This window comes from Capsella rubella, unplaced genomic scaffold, assembly GCF_000375325.1.
Source record: "Capsella rubella cultivar Monte Gargano unplaced genomic scaffold, Caprub1_0 scaffold_6, whole genome shotgun sequence".
Lineage (NCBI taxonomy): Eukaryota > Viridiplantae > Streptophyta > Magnoliopsida > Brassicales > Brassicaceae > Capsella > Capsella rubella.
In genome coordinates this window covers 5627894-5648683 of record NW_006238918.1, presented here as the reverse complement: position 1 = coordinate 5648683, position 20790 = coordinate 5627894, and the positions used below count along the sequence as shown (strand labels likewise).

General features: G+C 32.8%; 4 protein-coding genes across 5 annotated transcripts; 2 read left to right on the top strand and 2 right to left on the bottom strand.

Annotated features, from left to right (window-relative positions):
- Nucleotides 1–5898: 5898 nt before the first annotated feature.
- Nucleotides 5899–7505, bottom strand: LOC17883461 (cathepsin L-like proteinase). Its single transcript, XM_006289311.2, has 5 exons — nucleotides 7173–7505; nucleotides 6851–6935; nucleotides 6507–6742; nucleotides 6258–6398; nucleotides 5899–6168 (listed from the first exon to the last, which is right to left on the bottom strand). The coding sequence occupies exons 1-5, from the start codon at nucleotides 7503–7505 to the stop codon at nucleotides 5962–5964; spliced, it is 1002 nt and encodes a 333-aa protein (XP_006289373.1). The 3' UTR covers nucleotides 5899–5961.
- A 4471-nt stretch (nucleotides 7506–11976) lies between these two features.
- On the top strand, nucleotides 11977–14847 carry LOC17882624 (serine/threonine-protein phosphatase 4 regulatory subunit 2). Its single transcript, XM_006289427.2, has 8 exons — nucleotides 11977–12149; nucleotides 12640–12720; nucleotides 12939–12987; nucleotides 13091–13187; nucleotides 13635–13687; nucleotides 14109–14171; nucleotides 14253–14523; nucleotides 14624–14847. Exons 1-8 carry the CDS (start codon nucleotides 12046–12048, stop codon nucleotides 14683–14685), a joined length of 780 nt encoding a protein of 259 aa, XP_006289489.1. The 5' UTR covers nucleotides 11977–12045; the 3' UTR covers nucleotides 14686–14847.
- Nucleotides 14848–15052: 205 nt separating this feature from the next.
- On the bottom strand, nucleotides 15053–17462 carry LOC17882985 (ADP-ribosylation factor 1-like 2). Its single transcript, XM_006288657.2, has 7 exons — nucleotides 17178–17462; nucleotides 16715–16805; nucleotides 16096–16211; nucleotides 15836–15895; nucleotides 15694–15759; nucleotides 15405–15602; nucleotides 15053–15312 (listed from the first exon to the last, which is right to left on the bottom strand). The coding sequence occupies exons 1-6, from the start codon at nucleotides 17232–17234 to the stop codon at nucleotides 15414–15416; spliced, it is 579 nt and encodes a 192-aa protein (XP_006288719.1). The 5' UTR covers nucleotides 17235–17462; the 3' UTR covers nucleotides 15053–15312; nucleotides 15405–15413.
- A 1199-nt stretch (nucleotides 17463–18661) lies between these two features.
- On the top strand, nucleotides 18662–20504 carry LOC17881145 (UDP-glycosyltransferase 78D2). 2 transcript variants are annotated; one of them, XM_023781470.1, is made up of 2 exons: nucleotides 18662–19222; nucleotides 19385–20504. In XM_023781470.1, exons 1-2 carry the CDS (start codon nucleotides 18727–18729, stop codon nucleotides 20248–20250), a joined length of 1362 nt encoding a protein of 453 aa, XP_023637238.1. In that variant the 5' UTR covers nucleotides 18662–18726; the 3' UTR covers nucleotides 20251–20504. The 2 variants fall into 2 exon arrangements, with proteins under 2 accessions (XP_023637238.1, XP_006287588.2); XM_006287526.2 differs by having other exon boundaries at nucleotides 18663–19222; nucleotides 19382–20504.
- Nucleotides 20505–20790: the final 286 nt, after the last annotated feature.

Sequence of the window (20790 nt, the reverse complement as noted above, 5' to 3'; positions counted from 1 at the left end):
TTTTATGTTTTTCATTAATATTTCTAAATTTAAATATTTGGTACATTATTAAACTTAAAACATTTAATTTACCTTATTTCAAGTAGATTAAAGATTAAATTTTATATTAAAATTGTTTACAATTACAATATTTATCATATTTTCCTTTTTTGTTAACATTTTAGCAGATTAGTTTATCATATACTTTTGCCAATAGTTAAATTTTATTCATAAGGTATTCATAAATAGATTATCCAAATTTATGAAATTGTTATATATCACTTATGTTATCTTTCAACCGATATACAATTTTTGTAAATTATATTAAAAGATTGCATTTTATTATACACCGTTGAGGTAATGTCCGTGATTGATAAATTTAACGGTTTTCGGGAAAATATAATATATACGTACTTATATTAAAACCAGACCTAATTACTATTGTATATATTATTTAATTTTTATACAGTTAAAATATACAAATCAACACGCGATTTAACTCTATAGAATTAAAATTAAAATATACAATACTAATATGTTTATCCTATACTATTGAATACCAAATATTAATACAAATCCAATTATATCTTTAGTTTAAAAAATATCATCCGTGCGAAAGCACGGGCCATCCTCTAGTTCTATGAATAAATGTCAAATATTTCTAAATTACCCTTTCTATAGGTTTAATCAATATTTTCAAAAAAGCTAAGAACAATTAGTAGAGAAATGATAATAAAAGCACGAGGATACATAAAAAAAATTTAAACTATGTTGTTGTTTTGTTTTTTTGGACAAAAAACTATGTTGTTTTTGTTGAAGTTTTGGATAGATAAAATTTGATCTACAAAGTTTTGAATATGTAGAATGTGTATTTTATAGACTATACATGTTCTATAAAATACAGATTATGTATTCTACAAAATTTAGAACTCCTTTATGTTCTACGAAATTTAGAATACAAATTGCTACGAAATTTATAATACATATTTTATAGTTTCTTCTTTCTTCTACAAAATTTAGAATACATTTTCTAGCATTTACTCATGTTTTAAATTTATTAGAATGCATATTCTTACAATTTTTTTCCTATATTCTATTAAAAATAGAAAATATTCTACATAATTTAAGAAAACAGCCATATTTGGTTGACATGAGTGAATACAAACTATACAATCAAACGTTAAATCCTCATTGTTTGATTATTATGAAGTACTATTGACAAAGTCAAACAAATGGAAAATTGTTTCGAGTGTGGAGTGTAGACTATGAAGTTTGGAGTTTTTTCACTTCTAAAGCAAGCATGAACCCTCCGGCTCAGTTAATGGCTTGTCTCACGTGGATAAACTCAGAATCTCATCACTCTAACGTTGCATATTAAAGAAAAAATAAAGACTAATTCAAGTACCAAACACAATACACGTTAATTTTAGATCGTAAATAACATTTTAGATTATGACGTCGAAACACAGAGCGACACCTCTAACTCTTACGATTGAGTACTATAACATTTGTGTTTCGCTACATCAACAACATTAGATCGTAAATAACATGTAATATGTTTGTTTTGTTAATTAACTACAGATGTTAATTTTAGATCGTAAATAACATTTTAGATTATGACGTCGAAACACAGAGCGACACCTCTAACTCTTACGATTGAGTACTATAACATTTGGTGTTTCGCTACATCAACAACATTAGATCGTAAATAACATGTAATATGTTTGTTTTGTTAATTAACTACAGATGTTAACGAAGACTATTACGTACCAACAGGGGCGGTACCATATAGAAGTTAGGGGGTCAACTAACCTACGTAAAATGTTAAAATAAAGTGTTTTTGTTTATATATTAGTGCAATTTCAGAAGCAAAGTTGGTTTTCTTCAGATTTTTGACACCCCGAAACCCAAGTTCAATATTCTCATGATACATTTATTTGTCTCTTTTTTGTGTTTTCTAAATATTTAATTGCTAAATTTTTTTCTTTGATAAATTTTTTTCCTGGCTCCGTTACTGCGTACCAATAATAAACCCAACAAATAATGATAAACCAAGACTACAACTCACAAAGCAAGTACTATGTACATATAATAAATCCAGGAAGTTATGTAACTAAAAAATATTTTTTTACCCTACATATTTATCCACAAAAAAATTAAAAATAGAAAAATTAAATCAATTTATGAAATATTTTTATAAGATTTCTAAAAATTAGGGATATAATAGGGTTTTAATTATATAAAAGCATATGTCACCAATTTTGATCATAGAATACACATATGGACAACTTTGTAAAAATTTATCCTTTATTTTCAATTTTCCCTAAAAAAAAATAATAGAAAAAATAAATTCAGTCACGTTAAACAAATGAATAAGTGATATATATATGGATTTTAGATTTTCTTTACAAATTGACAAAACCCATTAAAATCTAGATTCTCAATATTTTAGGAAAACCATTTTTCTCGTAATATTGATTGGCTATAAAGTATATTTCAAAAAAAAACTAAAACCAAAATCAACTTTACAATCTACAACCATTCAACGCCTAAATTGGGTTTGAATACATAAATCGGATACTTCCCATATCTAGTTTTAGGATTATATTATTCCCATAACTAATTCTAGTATTTCCTAATATTTCTCTAACTAATTTAATATAATATATTAAAAACTATTATTAATCTTCTTTCACTTTTATTTGATCTTATTATTAATTTTGATATCATATTATATACTAAAAATATTTTAAAATTTTTATTTTATTATTTTTTGCATGTTTTGCAGTTTGAATTTTTCAAAACAGAAATATAATACTCAACAACACTCGGTTAAATATTTTAGACAATGGTTTTAAATCATTATAAGTTTTACCAATATTATAACCATTGTTATTTGAGAAATTGATACCAATAACCTTTTTATGATAATCTCTTTTAAAAATACCATCTTTTTTTACCATTTTCATTTTTGCCCTCTTTTAAGTTTTAATGAATATTTTACCCATATTTGAAAGAATATTCTTTCACAAAAGAAGGAATATTCCTTACAAAAATTTTCCCCCCAAAAAATTTCCCGCCAAAAACTTTCCCGCCAAAATTTTCCCGCCAAAAAAGTTTCCGAGAAAAAATTTTCCCGCCAAAAATTTTCCCGAGAAAATTTTCCCGCCAAAAAATTTCCGCAAAAAAAAATATTTTCTCAAAATTTTCCCGCCAAATTTTTTTAAAGGGTTTTTTAAAGGGTTTAAAAGGGTTTTTAAAGGGATTTACAAGAGTTTTTAAATGGTTTTTAAAACATTTGTAATGGTTTTTAAAGAGTTTTAGAAGCCTACAAAGGTTTTTAAATGGTTTTTAAATGATTTACAATGGTTTTTAAAAGTTTTTATAAGTTTATAACAATTTTAAAAGGATTTACAAGAATTTTTAAAGGATTTTAAAATGATTTACAAGTGTTTTTAAAAGGATTTAAAAGTATATTTAAAGGCATACACAGATTTAAAAATAGTTTTAAAGGATTTACAAGAAGTTTAAAGGGTTTTAGAAGTTTACAAAGGTTTTTGAAGGGTTTACAAAAGTTTTTAAAGGTATTACAAGTTCTTTAAAATGGGTTTTAAGGATTTACAAGGGTTTTTAACGGGTTTTAGAAGTTTACAAAAGTTTTTATTAAATGATTTATCACGGTTATAAGTGGTTTAAAGGGATTTACAAGTGTTTATAAATGTTATAAAATGATTTACAATGGTTTTAAAAGGTTTACTCAAGTTTTAAAAGGTTTTGGATGACTTTTAAAAGATTTACAAGGGTTTTTAAAGGATTTTTTAAGGGATTTATAAATATTTACAAGGTTTTTTTAAGAAATTGCGGAAAAATTTTGGCTGAAAATGTTTTGCGGGAAAAATTTTGTCGGAAATTTTTTGGCGGGAAAATTTTTTGGCGGGAAAAATTTTTCCGAAAATTTTTGGCGGGAAATTTTTCGGAAGGAATATTCTTTTTGTTGGAAGAATATTCCTTTTTTCATCATGGGTTATAATAAAAGAGGGTAATTTAGTCATTTGTACATTGAAGAGGGTATTTTTGAAAATGAACACCTAGAGTGGGTACTTGTAGAAAAGGGTATCATAATAAAGGTTAGTTGTGCAAATCTCCCTTGTTATTTTAGCATATTTAAAATTTTAAAATGTTTCAAAATATTATAATCAAAAGACTCAAATATTTTAATATTGAAAATTTTAAAAGATTTTAAAAAAAAAATTAGAATTCATAATATTAAAAATATTATTTTGGAGACCTAGATGTAATTATGGAGACATAATTTTTGTTGATAAAATATATTATATATCAAACTATGTAAATTTTAGGTAGTTCACGGCTTAGTTTGTTAAACTCATAATTATAATGGTAGAGTGAGTTAAGAAAATTGTTTTTATGAAATGAATTCTGTTACGGGTCGGTCTTTCAAAATATATATTGTAAGTATGTATTTTTTACTATATTCCTACTTCTACTACAAAAATGGTCAAACTGAATAATTTATCGTTAAATATTATTTTGTGCTGTTAAATTTTCACCGTTTTATAATTGTATAACAACTCAATATATTATTATTTATTTATGTTTTTCTCTTTATTATTTTATTTAAACTTATTACACAATTCACCGTAATCGACTGCATTACAATAAATTAAAATGTAACATGTTCTAATCCGTTAAAAGTTATATATATGTAGATATCTTCCTTGCTGTAGCGTGGATCCGAACCTAGTTGAATATTATAAGTCTATTAAAAACTACTCTATAACTCTACAAGAACTGATAATCTACTAGCTACCATGTAAAGGAAGAGATTGAAAGCAGTTCTAGCCCAAACTACATTGGTGAGTATGTCTGGAGTTTTTAAAATTAAAGCACCTCCAATGATAAAATTCTTAGTGAGTTTTTAAAATTATTTTAATCATAAATTTTGTACTATTTAAAACTAACAATCTCGTTAAGAGATTTCTTTTTTTTTTCGTTCTCCAATGGTAAAACTCCATTAGAGTTCTTAAGAATTTTATTTTAACTAAAATTTATATTTTAAAAATTTATAAATTACATTTTCATAAGACCTAAAATAATGACAACCAATAAAAATTTGACACATCAAAAGTTCTTGGTGATCCTCAAAAATCCTTAACTATGCATAGCTATATTTTTGATTGATGCATAGCTATATTGATATTTTTGATTTATTTTTAATGATTTAAGAATCTTCTTTAAAAAACAATTGGAGGTGGTCTTAATGCTAGCATAACTCACATGTTTTTTTAACGTGAAGCACTATGGGAATGTTTTTTTATGATCTGTAATTTTATTTTAAAAATTTCACCGGTAGGAGGTGGAATTTTTACATTCAAAGTTTTCAACTAAAATTGTATCTAAAGTTTCCAAAAATCAGTTTTCATTAAAAATTTAATTAAGTTTAGTTTTAGTTTGAATAACAGTGGATTTGAGATGCTTTTTGTAAATCATTGATTGAATAACAAGTGAATTTAAGCCTCAAAATCTTTTAGAATCCTTGTTTCAGTACACTCCATGAGTGACTAGTACTTCGATTCTAAATTTTTGTTGTTTGAAAATAATAAGGTTTTAACATTTTCTTTGATCAGACAATTTAATGATGCAACATGCATGAGAAAATTTGGGTTTCAATGGCGAATTAAATGGTCGATATAATATGTTCATGAGTTAGTACTTTTTAAGGTAAATTAAATAAAGAATGGTAATGGTGTTGGATCAACCCTTAGATAAAACATTCTATCATCTCGTTTATTAAGAAATATTTAACATAAATTTGATTCTGGAAGCTAATTAAGAAAAATCTCAAAAGCTAGGTAAAACATAGCAAATCAACTAAACAAAGGCGTATTAGTTGGCCTTGACTCTAAAAGCGTTTTCCAAAATAAGAGAGGATCACAAATGTGTTCAGAAGAACAATGTTTGGTCTCAATCTAAAAGCTTGTGTAGATAAAAGATGTCGGAATCACCATCAAAAATAGCTCTCGCGTAGCCGTTAGCACCCCATCCAGACCCCCATGAGTTTTGCAAAATGAAGAATAATGCTCCATCTTCCATTCTCCCATGCGCGACAATTACAAGGGCATGTCTTAAAAGACCGGAGTCTCTTAATGGTTTGCGTAACACTAGAATTCCCTGAAATCACTCATTTTCACATTATCAATAAATTGTATGAGCACTAATTCAAAAAATCATATTTTTTAACTCTAAACTCTTTCACTTACCCCCGCGTAATCAGTGAAGTCCACATCCAAAGCAACAATGATGCCAACAAGACCATTTGTTTGCACAAGGTCAGCAATGAACTCAGGGGAAGCATTATCTTTCTTACGAAATTCACTTTTAAAAGTAGAAGCTTTAGATCCCTACAAAATAATGGAGAAAATTTCATTCCTCATTATCATAAAATCGAGAAAATAGAGTTGTCACATTGAGACAGACACGTATACATAGTAAGCATTAGTTCATAGTACCTTTCTCCCATCAGCCTTTCCTATTCCTGGGCTATGTAGGTAATCGATGGCTTTCCTCAAAGAGCCAACAGCATAGTCCATTGCGTTGAACTTCTTTTTGGATTTGACGGCCGCAGGCGAAAATTTTACATCCCTGATAAAGTTTTCGATGTCCACTGCACGGTGTTGATTGGTAGGACGATCTTTGTTGAGGTGAAATAGCAAGATCGCACACAGAGAGATGGCCCAGCAATCATCTACATAAGTACATATACAAAACAACAATTAATGATGTTGAAGTGAACTTTCATTAGTATGCTTAAACTAAGAAAACATATATGTTTTTAATAAGTATGTATTGATACCTCTTTCTTGCTTATAAATTTCCGAAAGTAGATCTGGATAAGTGAGAACCCAGTGTATAAGCATTTGACTACCATCACCATAATCCTACAATGTTTATTTTTAAGAACAAATATTATTATACAGTAAAGTTCAGATTTTCGTCAAATAATATAGAAGAAACTATTAGTATACTAAGAAGAATCTCATATCCACAAATTTTTTGTAGACATTTAAATAAGAGAAACTATAAGCATAACGCCGCAGCAAGCAAGAACAGAAACTTAAAAAAAAAAAAAAAAAAAAGAAGAAGAAGAAGAAGAAGAAAATCAATATAATTAGGACCTGTGGTGGAAGCTGATGAGCGGGACCTGCCAAGTCAATATCAAGTTGTCTTTTCCTCACTTGTTCCCGTCGTATTTCTGCGTCGACTCTGGCTTGGTTAGGGATATTTTTACCCTTGTTTTTACCTCTGCCGCCGGCAGCTATATCACCTCCTCCTCCGACGTAACCCCCAATATCACCTGAACCTCCTCCACCGGCAGCTATATCACCTCCTCCTCCGACGTAACCCCCAATATCACCTGAACCTCCTCCACCGGCAGCTATATCACCTCCTCCTCCTACGTAACCCCCAATATCACCTGAACCTCCTCCACTACTATCAGCCTCCTCCATGGATGATGTTGGTTTGCTAAACACGATTCGTAAAAGAGAAAAGAAAAAGAAAAGAAAAACAGAAAGAAGAAAGAGAGAATGAGAGGATGAGGGATCAGAGACGTTTTGTTTTTTGTTTTCCTGGGAAATGAGAGAGACGATGTACGGGATCTGCGTAAAGAGACGAAACAAAACAAAAGGTTTAGGCTAGGGGGACTTAATAGAGAACGGAGTGAGCATGAACATTTTTCTTAATTTTTTGTTTTTATTAGTACCCCTTTTTCACCTTTTTCCTTCAACTTTAATTTCAATGGTTTTTCGAGTTGAATTGGAAAAATTAAGAGAGGAAAAAATTATTGAAAAGAAAAGCAGTTAATGACAAAAAAATCATGTAAAACGAATATTTTTTTGGATAAACAAGTGGTGTGTGTGTGTGTCAATGCATGCCTTGATGTATTAGTTTTATACTTATGTATAATAAAATTAGATAGTTTTGGTTTTTCATTTTAGAAAGTTCATTTAAGAAACCATTTTAATATCATCTAAAATAAGCAAGCCGATTATAAACAAATTATCGAATTCTCTTGAGTACTATTAAAATTAAATTTATAAGTTGCAATATAAGACAAAGTGTGAGCATTATAAAGTATTTTTGAGTATTGGTATATCATAGGGGATTACTTCAGGGGATTGAGATTGTGTATACTTGACCAAAAAAAAAAAGATTGTGTGTATAATATAAGATGACAAATTTTGATGTACGGCCGCATGCTCAATCCATGTTTCCGTTGCAGAAAACTTTCTCTTTTTTTTTTTTGTTATTAATTCACTAAATGTTATAGATTTACAACCTGGCTGGCTAGATAAAACATTTTTTTCTTTCTTATTAACAAAAGAAAAAGAAAGAAAAAACACTTTCTTACCTGTTAATAACGAAACTACTCTCATATATAAATCACAAATTATACTATGTAGATACTTTTTCATATATATAGTTTTAGAGAGTTGGGTATTGATATATGTATTAATGTATGCAAGTTCGATCATATTTCTTGATGAACAAGGGAATATAAAAAGTTAAAAGACAAGCCTTCGCATTTTTTTTAAAACTATTTAAAAATGAGGATTCTCGAAAAGCTAGTTTCCCTTAAATTTTTGACTAGTCTCTTGATCATTCTTGCTTAAATTTGCTTATCTCTTACAAGTTAAAAAAATCTTTATTACTAATTACCTATTAGGCTATTATGCATGGAACTAAATTAAAACATACTTATGAGTCACTTACGAAACATATATTTTTTACTCCACACAATTTCTTAACTTGACTATCTCGATCTCCTAATTAATGGAAGGATAAAATGGATTGAAAAGATAAACTTCAGATTAATTCACAAACCTACACCGTGTACTTCGATGTAGTACATTTATCTCTTTCTATTACAGTATATTAATTAAATTTATTGTTCGTAACCAATATGTTCTTGAACATGTAATTTTTTTGTTTCCATAAATAAACAAATTGGCCGATCTCTTTCTTATACGGTATTTATTTGCTTGTATATTGGGGAGAGAGAGCGCGAGAGCGGATAACGATGAAACGAATCAGATTCTATGGACTCATGTTGTTTACTTACTGGTCATGCTCCTCACATCTATCCCAATTATTATGTAATATGGTACGTATTACGTCCCATATATAAAGTAATTTGGGAATTTTAATTAGAGCATAAAACTACTTATTAGTTACAAGAATGATATACGTACCCTAATTAATTTTTAATCATATATACCTAAAATTTACTCTCTTTTTCTCTCTATATAAATTTTGTAAATTAGTTTTTTTTTTTTTTTTGCGATAATATCATAACAGTCATAAATAAGTCACTAAATATCTCTTGCTCTTCTTCTTACCTGTCGCACCTGCAGGAAAATAGAAATACGTATGAGTTCGTGACAAGACCCCAACACATCGAAACAATGGACTACTAAAGCATTGTGGGTATTACGCCAAACCCAAAAACAATAATCTAATTGATACCCTTCAGTCCTTCACGATGAATAGTTAAATATTCAGGAATAACATTTTAGAATGACATTATCATCATAGCAATTATGTAGCAGTGTAAAATATTTAAGGGTAGAACGGCTGAGTGTACTCTAATGGGTCATGCATTTATATTCGTTTTAGGGTTTTTTTTATTTATAAAAATCAATGCACGTTATTTCATCAATAAAGATTTCATGAGAAAGCCATATACAATTATTTCTTTATGCTTTTATCTTCTCTATTGATTGTTGTAATAATAGTTTTATCTACATATATGGAGAGAGATAGATGTAATAGGAAATCATACCCTAGTACTAGTAGTACCAGCCTATAACAAAAGACAGACTAAACAAAATGGAAGGCGGCAATGGTAATAATAAATAAACATGGCATACCAGACGCATAAAAAAAATGTGTATTATATTCTTATCACAATGAATATGTCACTATCAATAAATGAAAGATGGTAAAATTAAATTTTACTTTTTTTTGTTAAGGGTCAGAGAGAAAGGCATAGATCACTCTTTTTTGTTTCCCCCAGCAAATGAACCGATTGTTTGAGACAAAATAAAAATAAAAAATAGAGTGTGTACCATGATGTGTTGAAAAAAGGAAGAATTTAATTTTGAAATTTTAGTTTCCACATAACTTTAATCATTGTTAAACACAAAAAAATGTTCCATGGTATTCACAATACCAGAAGGAAAAATATATACTGTCTAAACCTAGGGCCAAAAAAGAATTCTTCTAAACCCTAACCCAAAATAATAATTTAGTCACCTTTCTCGACTTCTCGTCCGGCGAATTGAAAGTTTCACTCTTTATCCGGCGAATTGCGTATTTCACGATTTTAAGGGCTTATTCGATAAAATCCTGATAGTTCTCTCTCTCTCTCTCTCGTCTGAAGCCAAAATGTTACGTGACGTCACATTACTCGTTGGACAAGATAACTGTGTGTATCTGACTTCTGATGAGGGAACAAACAACAAATCTCGCATAGAGAGAGAGAGAGAGAGAGAGAGAGAGAGAGAGACTAATTTTAATTTAAGGTATGGGCAGAGAGAGGGGATAACGATGATGAACGCGGGTTCTGGGGGTTAAGGAGGAACAATGTCACATATATATATATGCTCACAACACAAACACATGTTTACATTCCTATGGATATATATATAGTATTTTATAAAAATAGTTGAGGTTGATAATATGATAAATAATCACGTACGCTTTAACAAAAAAAATAAATAATAATCACGTACGTACGTAGTAGGCCTAGTACCTGCAGTCTAATTTGAATTACTTGTTTTAAGAGTAATAAACAGATTACTAAAGTTACTAAACTATATGCATGTATGAATAACGTACTTTGTAATTAATGACATATCATATCATTATTATTGATATCAAGAACAATTTGTAGCAATATTAAAGAGACATATATGATGAGAACAGTTGAGTATATTTGCATATATATGTTGTAATGGGATGATATTTTATCTATAAAACGGGGTCATGCATGTATATTTTTTACAGTAGATATTTTTTTATTTGGTAATAAGATTTATGATCAAGGTTACATTTCATATATAAGACGTTACTGATAAGCAACTATTATTCATATTAATTATTTTTTGGTTATAAACAAACTCTATAATCTGTTGGCTTACGTTGTACGTAGGTTGTAGATTCAACCACAGTTTTCTCGTAAAACAACCCCGCTACGCTATCCCCCGTACCCATCCAGAGGAAGACTTGGTTTATAAATAGTTTTAATGTTTTACGATTGATTTGAAAGGTAAAGGTTCAGAAACCAACCTAATTCCAACTTTTTGTTTTACACAGAGATGTGATAGAGATATCATACCCTACCCCAACTTATATTGCAAAGCAGAAAAGACTAACGAAGCAAAAATGAAACGAGGCTGCAATTTCTTAAATATTCGTTTGTGATAGACAATAAATAATATATGTCACTATCAATCAACAAATGAAAAATGGTAAAATTGAAAATTTACTTTTTACTTTTTACAGGGTTAGAGAAAACGTGAACCTTTCTTTTTGTTTGGTCAGCGACTGACCCGATAATAAATAAACAAGAGGTTATCATGAAGCATGTTGTAAGAATTAAAATCTTTACTTTTTCATCCCAACTACTGTATATACTTTGTTTGTTAACATAAAAAAAAAAAAGTAAAATCCTAAACCCTAATTAATTTACTGTAAAGTCTAACTCTAACCTAAGGCCAAAAAAGAATATTCTTCTCTATCTAATTGTAAGAACCCATATTAGTTTATTAATCACCTTTCTCGCCTTCACGTGTTTCGCATATAAAATGAGCATTTGGTTGGGTCGAATCGGATCCGGTTCGGTTCGGGTCGGGTCGGGTCAGAACAAAATTGAAAATTTCACTCTGCTATATACTGCGAATTGCGTATTTCACGATTTTTAAGGGCTTATTCGACCAAATCCGGATACTGCTCTCTCTCGTTCTCTCTCTCGAGTCTGAAGCCAAAATGGAGAATCCATCATCATCGGAACATGAAACTCCCCAGATTCCCTCCGTCGCTCCTCTCACTGACGACGCTCAACGCCAGGATTCCCAAGTTCTCGAGCACTCGTATGTTTTGCTTTCCTCCTTTTCTTCAGTCGTTTTCTCCAAATCTCTTGATTTACATCACTCCTGTTTGCTTCTGCGCTTTGAATTTTGTCCGCTCCGATCTTTATAAGTTAATGCTGCTACTTCATATAGTGTTCTTTGAGTTCTATTGTGCAAAATGTTTGGTTTCTTGGATATTTGACTTTTCGAATCGATCAAGTCACCTTTACTGTTCAGGATCTAGCTTAGCTCCAGTTTTTCACAACTTTTTCTTAAGATTTTAGATCTGATTTAAGTTTATTAAGCTGGTCCCATGATATCATGACCTTATATATGTTTAGGAAGATAATGCAAGAACACTACTGAGGTTAACTTATTAATCTTGGTCGATGGCTAAATGAGGTCACGAGTTCTGGACTTTAGCTTCACACATCTGAAATATTTCATGATTCAGTTTGTTCAGTGTTACTTTTCATCTCTGTGCTGAAACAGATCCATCTTTCTTTTGCAGTGGAGCTGAGCAGAAAGCAGATATGTCTAAGGAAGAAGTGAAGAGCACATTAGAAGCAGTAGCATCTACCGGGAAGTTCTGGTAATACCACTTTTTAATTGCTATGAGTAGCCATTGCTGATTATGCACTTAAACTGGCATCCTATCTTATCCTTACCTTTTCTTTTTTGTTATTGTTCTGTAGACTTCTGTGTATTGATGCGTGCGTTTCTTTCTGAGTAATTATGGGTTTTAGGGTCTCATCTCTGTTTTGCTACATCTAGTTGACTGCTATCTTACCTTTTAATAATACACTATAGGGAGGACTGGGAGAAACTAAAAGGAACTCTATCGTGTTGGTTGAAGAAGGTATGTACAGGTATACCAGCTATGTGTTTAGAATATATATTACCATTCCACATCCATCCTGATTATTTCAATTTTTAACTATCTATGTGGTGCATTGTAAAAGGTTCTGTCGGAATATCCTGAGGCAAAAATGACGGACGAACAACAGAAGGAAGCTCTAGGAGAAACATACTCAGAGCTGGTTAGTCGATTGGATGAAGGTCTATATCTACTCATTTGTTAGTTTTGTTACTTTATTGCAAAAAAAATTTATGTAGACAAGAGTTTGAAAGTGTGAGAAAAGGCTTTGCATAAAATCTTGGTCGTCATCCATCGTTTTTTATCTCATCAATTATTATCTATCTGTTTTCCTCTTTTGTTCAAAATTGCTACCAAAAAAAATCCATGTGTGAAATTCTAAGAAAGTAACCTGTGTATATCAGTATATGAGAAATGAAATGGCTGTGTCATTTATACACTGGGGGACATAGGCATATGCTAAGAATTGTGTCAGGGGCTTTGCATTTCAGTTGTGTATGTTTTTGTGTGTTTCTGACCTTTTCCAGTTTTAATTATGCTTTTACAACGTTGAGTGTTCTTGTTTACCCAGAGACCTCTTTAATTTCACTGTTTGAAATATGTCTAATTAGTTTTTGTCTTGTTTTCAGCCCTTCTTAGTTTTGATGAAGGCCCTCCATTTACATTGCAGAGGCTCTGTGAGGTAAGTATATGCATTTGCTGGTCATGATTTACTTCAATGTCCGAGTGGTGAGATATCATGTTCTTATTAGCCCGTCATGATTTAATAATAAAACTCACTTGTGTGGTAGTGTAAGAGGGTAAATATGTTGACTCTATACCTTCACTCTGTTGTTCCCCATGCTCTTGGATTTCTAAACAAACTTATATCCTTGAATTTAGGATATATCAGGATTTTCCATGTTATACAGTTTCTAATCATCTTACAAGTTCAGGAGTCATAAATTAGCCCTTTATAACTCTTGCGAAATTTGTAATTGTCTAAGCATGCCATGCAAGTGTCTTCTAAAAGTCTGCTCCTTATTTTGTTTTGGAGGTTATAAGCTTCTGAAATTCAGTTGGCATCATAACGACAGAAGTTTTTGATTAACTGTGTTTAACAGATCCTTTTGGCTGCCAGGAGCATCTACCCCAAGCTCTCTAAACTAGCTCTTGCATTAGAAAAGGTATGGATTTAAAATTCTTACCTTTGTTGGTTTTGTACTTGAAATATACATTTCTTCATTAGATTTGTGAAAAATTTGCAGAATCTACTGGTTACTTCTATGTTAGCCATCAGTAAAGACCCACAATCACAAGCCACTGAGGATCCAAATGCCACAACCACAGACACAAAAACAGCTGCTGCAGATTGGGCACCAAATGGAACTGAAGCAATGGGAGGCGATAAGGATGAGATAATGACAGAGGTAGAAGAAGCAGATGTTGATGACGCAATGACGATTGACATGGAACCAATCGGTGAACCATCAGAGACAATGACGACCACAAGTGAGAATGAGACGCCAAGCGAAAACAGTTAAGTTTCTGTTTTTGTTGTTACTTTCTTCTATTATTTTTATTATTTCTTGGGCATGTTTTGGTTTATTTACCTTGAGTTATCAACTTTCTTCTGTAGCTGCTGCACAACCATCATCAGATTCAATGGCTGCAGATGAGGGAGATTCACGGTTGGCTTGAACATTTGCCTAGAGAGAGTCAGAGTTTGAAGTTTGAATACTGATCTCGAATATAGTGTGCTTGTTCTACCAGACAAGACTTGCTTGCGTTATATTAGGCTTTAGATTCGTGTTTTGGTGGATTTTTTGGTTATAAGTAAAAAAGTGAAAAGTTTGGTTTACATGTTGAGGTTCAGTAGGGCTCTACAGTTTACAGTAATCCAGTTGTTTGTGAGAGTTTGGGTTGGTTAACCTTGAATTAGTGACAAAACGGCGTTATTTTCAACTTACTTGCTAGGGCGGGTGAGCTTAACCTTCCAACAGAGTTGGATACTCTTTGCTTAATCAGATATTTACATTTTAGACTGTCAGCCAAAAAAACAAATCACGATTTCGAAGGAATATACTATCTACCAAAATTTCAACAGACAAAAAGGGAAGGTTTTCAGATGATACAAATTTTCGTCAGCATAATATACAGTACATACAATGAAAGCTTTCATGGAAGCATGATCCAAATTCAGAAGTAGCTTAACTGAGTCTAATATTGCCACCATGAGAAGATAATTTTCTTTCCTGAGCAAAAAGTCTATGGAGATTCTGATTTCGTGTTTAAAAAGACTTTGGCCATGGAGCACAGTTTTAGCACCTGCAAGGAGAAACGACATTTACAAGATCAAGGTCGTGGGACTGAGAGTTATTGTACTGACAAGCTTACTATGTTCTCGGGTATCTTTCTACCTGGAAGATTCAAAAGGAGGGGCCAACCGATGTGAATCCAGCGGCTTTAACATCCTTAAGCGTAGATGATAACCAGTCCAAGCCTTCATAGAGCCCGTCTCCACGAAGAGCACAAGTTCCTTGTATGTGCCATTTCCTGTTCTTGAGATCAAATAATCCTAACCCTTCGCATACTTCTCTCGGTGACATGGCTCCTCTCTAACATCCAGCAGGAATTAAAAGATGCGAATAGAGGAATAAGAAGCACATACGAGAAACAAGTAAACACATTAAATAAATCTCGAATTACCATGTCCTGTTTGTTTGCAAACACCAGAATGATACTGTTTAGCATGAATGGGTCTTTTATGATCTCCTGAGGAAGTAAGAGAGTGGGTTGAGGCACTATCCAGAGAGTTTACAAAAAGTCTTTTGCAAATTCTAAGGTATACCTGAAATTCTTGCTTAGCTTTTCCGATCCTCTCTCGATCTAAGGAATCCACCACGTATATCTGCAATAGCATTATAGAGTAAGTACACTTATACCAAAGCTGATAAAGATGGACAGCGATCTCAAGATTGGCCAAGCAACATATGATACTGCAACATCATAACCAGATATAAGATAACAACATATACCAACATCAAAATTGGAAACCTAAAACTTAAGTATCTGACTGAAAGTCCAAAGGGCAAAATACTATATACGTACAAGTCCATCAGTATTATTGAAGTAATGCCTCCAAAGAGGTCTCAACTTCTCTTGGCCACCAACATCCCAAACCGTGAACATGACATTCTTGTACTGAACTTTCTCAACATTGAATCCTACACAACATAGTTCAAACTGTCAGCAAACATATAATCCAAGAAGCAACCAAAGGGAAAATAACAGAATAATGACCATGTAAAAGTATAATGTCACAAGAAACGACAATACGCCAAGTATCATAACTGCATGACACAAGAGAAATTTGCAGACATGAGTCCCTAACTAGGCCAAAGCTAGCACAGTTTCAGTATGTGAAGCTATCATGAGATTCGACAGAACGAGAAGATATCGCAAGTACTTATCTTACAGACAGAGACACTCGTCAAGGCAAAAACAACTGCATGAATTAGCAATCATAAAACTGCATAATTCTTGTAAAGTCTTAATAGAATGAATCTAAAAGCTTTCACCAAAGATCTATCAAAAACAAGAAATATATCCCACACGGCCACACTAATTAGCCAATGAGAACAAGAACAATCACAACTAAGACAGGAACACAGATTCTGAAATGTTCATAAGAAGTGGGGGGAACAAAAAGGAAAAGCACACAGCTTACCAATCGTGGGAACAGTTGACAAAACTTCTCCTATATGAAGCTTGTAGAGAATAGTTGTTTTGCCAGCAGCATCTAGCCCCAGCATAACGACCTGAAAATGACATAATTCACAAAATTGAAAAGATTTAAAAAACACATATATGTTCAATCCTGATCACCATGCCACAGCTCACAACAAATATATGATTAATAAACAAAGAGAAGAATCAACCATCAATTTGGCATTTTGATGAATCTCATCAACAAGTAATGATGGGTCTACAAATTCTAAATCACACATGACTTTTAAAAAAACACAAGATTGATAATTTAAAACATCAAGATCAAGATCAAGACCAGACATGGGTTGTATAAGATATGAATTAGAAAAACCAAACAAATCAACGAACGATAGATATAGCAGGAGAGAGATCCCATGAGGAAAATGATGCAATAAAATATAAAAGATGGATCTTGAGGATACCCTCATTTCTTGATTGCCGAAGAAAGTATCAAACAGCTTACGAAAAGCTTGACCCATCACGTTCCGGAACCAAAGACCTCTCCGAAAAATCTATATAGTTTTTTTTCTTCTTATGGAGCTAAAGAGGAGGAGAAAGAAATGGAGACGACGACGATTGATTTGGAGGAGGAGACAAAATGAGGACACAGGTGATGAAATTTCTGAGAGATTTCAGGACCAAGTCTCCACAACAACGCTTCATTCATATTGATCTTCGTTTTTTAAAAAAAAAAAAAAAAATTAAATATATTACTTACGACAAGCTCTCCATTTTGTTGAATAATAGTAGCAAATTATGAAATTAGGATAGAAAAAATAAAATAATAACAATAGCAAATAATGAAAATTTCATAATAAAATGAAATGCATGCTATAATAAAAAGTAGCATAATACCGGATTAAATGGTATATTAATAGATTTACATTCTGCACAAATCTCTTGGGTTAGAAACTCTTGTTTACAATTACGGAGCATAAACACGTTTTGGTTAATAAAAATAATATCTTCTTGTTTGTTTAGGCACACACGAAACTAGGAGTAAAGATCCATGATATTGTGGGTGGGTGATGATATTATTATTTCTCTAACGTGGAAGGACAGATCTGCATTCATGAGAGAACTCCCACGAACCACTAATTTTACCAACCAAAACAGAAAGAAAACGAAAAAAAAGCTTTTGTAAGAGTCAATCTAGTTACCATATCTCTCAGCCTTGGATAACTAGATTTTAGGGGTCACAAATTCTCATGTTATAAAGTACTTAATACATATATATATCGTTATAATTGTCAACATTAAATGTAACAAGCTAGGGACAAAGACCACAAGGTTTCTCTCAACAAAAGCATACACAACACGACTCACTCGTCTGTTTAATATTTAGATTCCAAAATGGGACATACACGTACTGTATATGGTCGGTCTCCTACGCATTGATTGCCTTTTTGTTTGTTTTACCAGCCAACGATGGTTTGGGATGTGTTTTGTGGTTGGTATGAAGCATTTGGTTCTCTAATCTTAATTTTTACATTTTGTAAACACTTTTTTTTTTTTTTTTAAACAATTTATGCAAGAAAAATCCCATAAGTGTCTTTTTACTATTCAAACGAATTTATACAACGGTCAACAACATTTCATTTCTTAATTTGATACATGTTATAGTAGGAATCAAGTAACTTATTTCTTATAATTTATTTTATTTTTTAACCAAATAGAGTTTCTTATAATTGGCTTTTAGATAACAATCATAACATTAAAAAAAACAAATGTCACAAATCCAAAAATATCCTTTTTCGAAAGAAAATAAAAATTACATAATTGAAATGAATTTGGAGAAAAAGTCAAAATAAGACCTATATAAATGGTGAATAAGCGTTACCAACCAGGCAACCAACTTTATACTTGCCCGGTGGCTCATCCTCAACCATATTTCCCGTCTTCCTCTCTCTATATATATATTTATTCACACTCTCTTTAGCTTCCTCACTTCAATACATTAACTCTCTCACCATGGCCAAACCTTCTGAGCCTACCGGAGACTCCCACGTGGCTGTTCTCGCTTTCCCCTTCGGCACTCACGCTGCTCCTCTCCTCGCCGTCACTCGCCGTCTCGCCTCCTCCTCCCCCTCCACCGTCTTCTCCTTCTTCAACACCGCTCAATCTAACTCCTCGTTGTTCTCCTCCTCCGACGATCTTCCGGCGAACATTCGAGTCCACGATGTTCCCGACGGTGTTCCGGAGGGATACGTGTTCTCTGGGAAACCACAGGAGGCGATCGAGCTGTTTATCGAATCGGCGCCGGAGAGTTTCAAGAGAGAAATCGTCGCGGCGGAGAAAGAGGTTGGTAGGAAAGTGAAATGCATGTTGACTGATGCGTTTTTCTGGTTCGCGGCTGATATGGCCACGGAGATGAATGCGTCGTGGATCGCGTTTTGGACCGCCGGAGCTAACTCCCTCACTGCTCATTTCTACACAGATCTCATCAGAGAAACCATCGGCGTCAATGGTAATAAAAACTATACAGATATACTTTGTCCTTTATCTCATAAATAAATACGCAATTAAAGGAAATTTAGCTAAAAGAGGAAACAGAGGATCAGAATAATATGAGTTAGAGGATTATATTTATTTGTGGTAAAGATTTTGATTACTGCTTAATTTACAGAAGTAGGTGGACGTATGGAGGAGACATTAGGTTTTATATCAGGAATGGAGAAGATCAGAGTCAAAGATACGCAAGAAGGAGTTGTGTTTGGACCTTTAGACTCTGTTTTCTCTAACATGTTGCACCGAATGGGTCGTGCTTTACCCCGTGCCACTGCGGTTTTCATCAATTCTTTCGAAGAACTGGATCCTACATTTACCGCTAACCTCAAATCGGAATTCAAACGCTACCTAAACATCGGTCCTCTCGCGTTGTTATCGCAATGGGAGGCCTCAGTGAACGATCCTCACGGTTGTTTGGCTTGGATGGAGAAGCGACCCCCTGGTTCTGTAGCGTACATTAGCTTTGGTACGGTTATGACACCGCCTCCTGGAGAGCTTGCGGCGATAGCGGAAGGATTGGAGTCGAGTAAAGTGCCGTTTGTTTGGTCGCTTAAGAACATGGTTCATTTACCTAAAGGGTTTTTGGATCGGACGAGAGAGCAAGGGATAGTGGTTCCATGGGCTCCGCAAGCGGAACTTCTGAAACACGAGGCGACGGGTGTGTTTGTGACGCATTGCGGATGGAACTCGGTGTTGGAGAGTGTGTCGGGAGGTGTTCCGATGATTTGCAGGCCGTTTTTTGGTGACCAGAGATTGAACGGGAGAGCAGTGGAGGTTGTGTGGGAGATTGGAATGACGATTATCAATGGAGTCTTCACAAAAGATGGGTTTGAGAAGTGTTTAGATCGAGTTTTGGTTCAAGATGATGGTAAGAAGATGAAACGTAATGCTATGAAGCTTAAAGAACAAGCACACGAAGCTGTCTCTTCGAAAGGAAGCTCCTCTGTTAATTTCAGAGGATTGTTGGATGCAGTTGTGAACATTTAAATTTTTTTTTTTTTTTATCATAGTTTCTATAGATACTAAGGAAAACAGAGTTAAAGAAATGAAAGGGTGAAACTATAAGGAAACCCAAGAGGTTCTCTCTATTAGAGGATGCTCCTTTGAATGCATCGAAGGGATGGTTTGTTGATGTTGTTGCGTTTATCGAATAAGTTTTCTTATAAATAGGATGGAGTGTTTGTTCTAACTTGTAACTACTGACGACGATTAAAAAATTGTGCCCCGGTATTGTTTTGTTTGGTTTAATCTTAGCGAATCGACTGGTAAGTGGATCTCTTGGTTTAGGACTTGTCAAGTAACTGAGGTTTGTTAAACGTTAAGAAACAGAGTTGTAAGTTTTGTAATAGTGCAACTAGTAGGTAGATCTCATGCATGAAGCATGATTCTCATAATGTATATGTTAGCTTTCTCTGTATGTAACATATGAATCTACTGGCTTGCTAAGATAAGCCTGGCAGAGACGTAGAATTTGATCTATGAAGCAATGGGTGTGTATGCGACCAAACCATGAAGCAATGGGTGTGT

Bases quoted from the DNA above. Each gene is read 5' to 3' on its own strand.
- LOC17882624 (XM_006289427.2), top strand. From the start codon at position 12,046: ATGGAGAATCCATCATCATCGGAACATGAAACTCCCCAGATTCCCTCC. The intron at 12,150-12,639 runs GTATGTTTTGCT...TTTCTTTTGCAG, and splicing joins TCCCAAGTTCTCGAGCACTC to TGGAGCTGAGCAGAAAGCAG. The intron at 13,188-13,634 runs GTCTATATCTAC...TCTTGTTTTCAG, and splicing joins GGTTAGTCGATTGGATGAAG to CCCTTCTTAGTTTTGATGAA.
- LOC17882985 (XM_006288657.2), bottom strand. From the start codon at position 17,234: ATGGGTCAAGCTTTTCGTAAGCTGTTTGATACTTTCTTCGGCAATCAA. The intron at 16,212-16,714 runs GTAAGCTGTGTG...TATGTTGTGTAG, and splicing joins GTCAACTGTTCCCACGATTG to GATTCAATGTTGAGAAAGTT. The intron at 15,603-15,693 runs GTAATTCGAGAT...GCTGGATGTTAG, and splicing joins TTGCAAACAAACAGGACATG to AGAGGAGCCATGTCACCGAG.
- LOC17883461 (XM_006289311.2), bottom strand. From the start codon at position 7,505: ATGGAGGAGGCTGATAGTAGTGGAGGAGGTTCAGGTGATATTGGGGGT. The intron at 6,936-7,172 runs GTCCTAATTATA...TAAACATTGTAG, and splicing joins CTCATCAGCTTCCACCACAG to GATTATGGTGATGGTAGTCA. The intron at 6,169-6,257 runs GTAAGTGAAAGA...GAGTGATTTCAG, and splicing joins ACTTCACTGATTACGCGGGG to GGAATTCTAGTGTTACGCAA.
- LOC17881145 (XM_006287526.2), top strand. From the start codon at position 18,727: ATGGCCAAACCTTCTGAGCCTACCGGAGACTCCCACGTGGCTGTTCTC. The intron at 19,223-19,381 runs GTAATAAAAACT...CTTAATTTACAG, and splicing joins AGAAACCATCGGCGTCAATG to AAGTAGGTGGACGTATGGAG.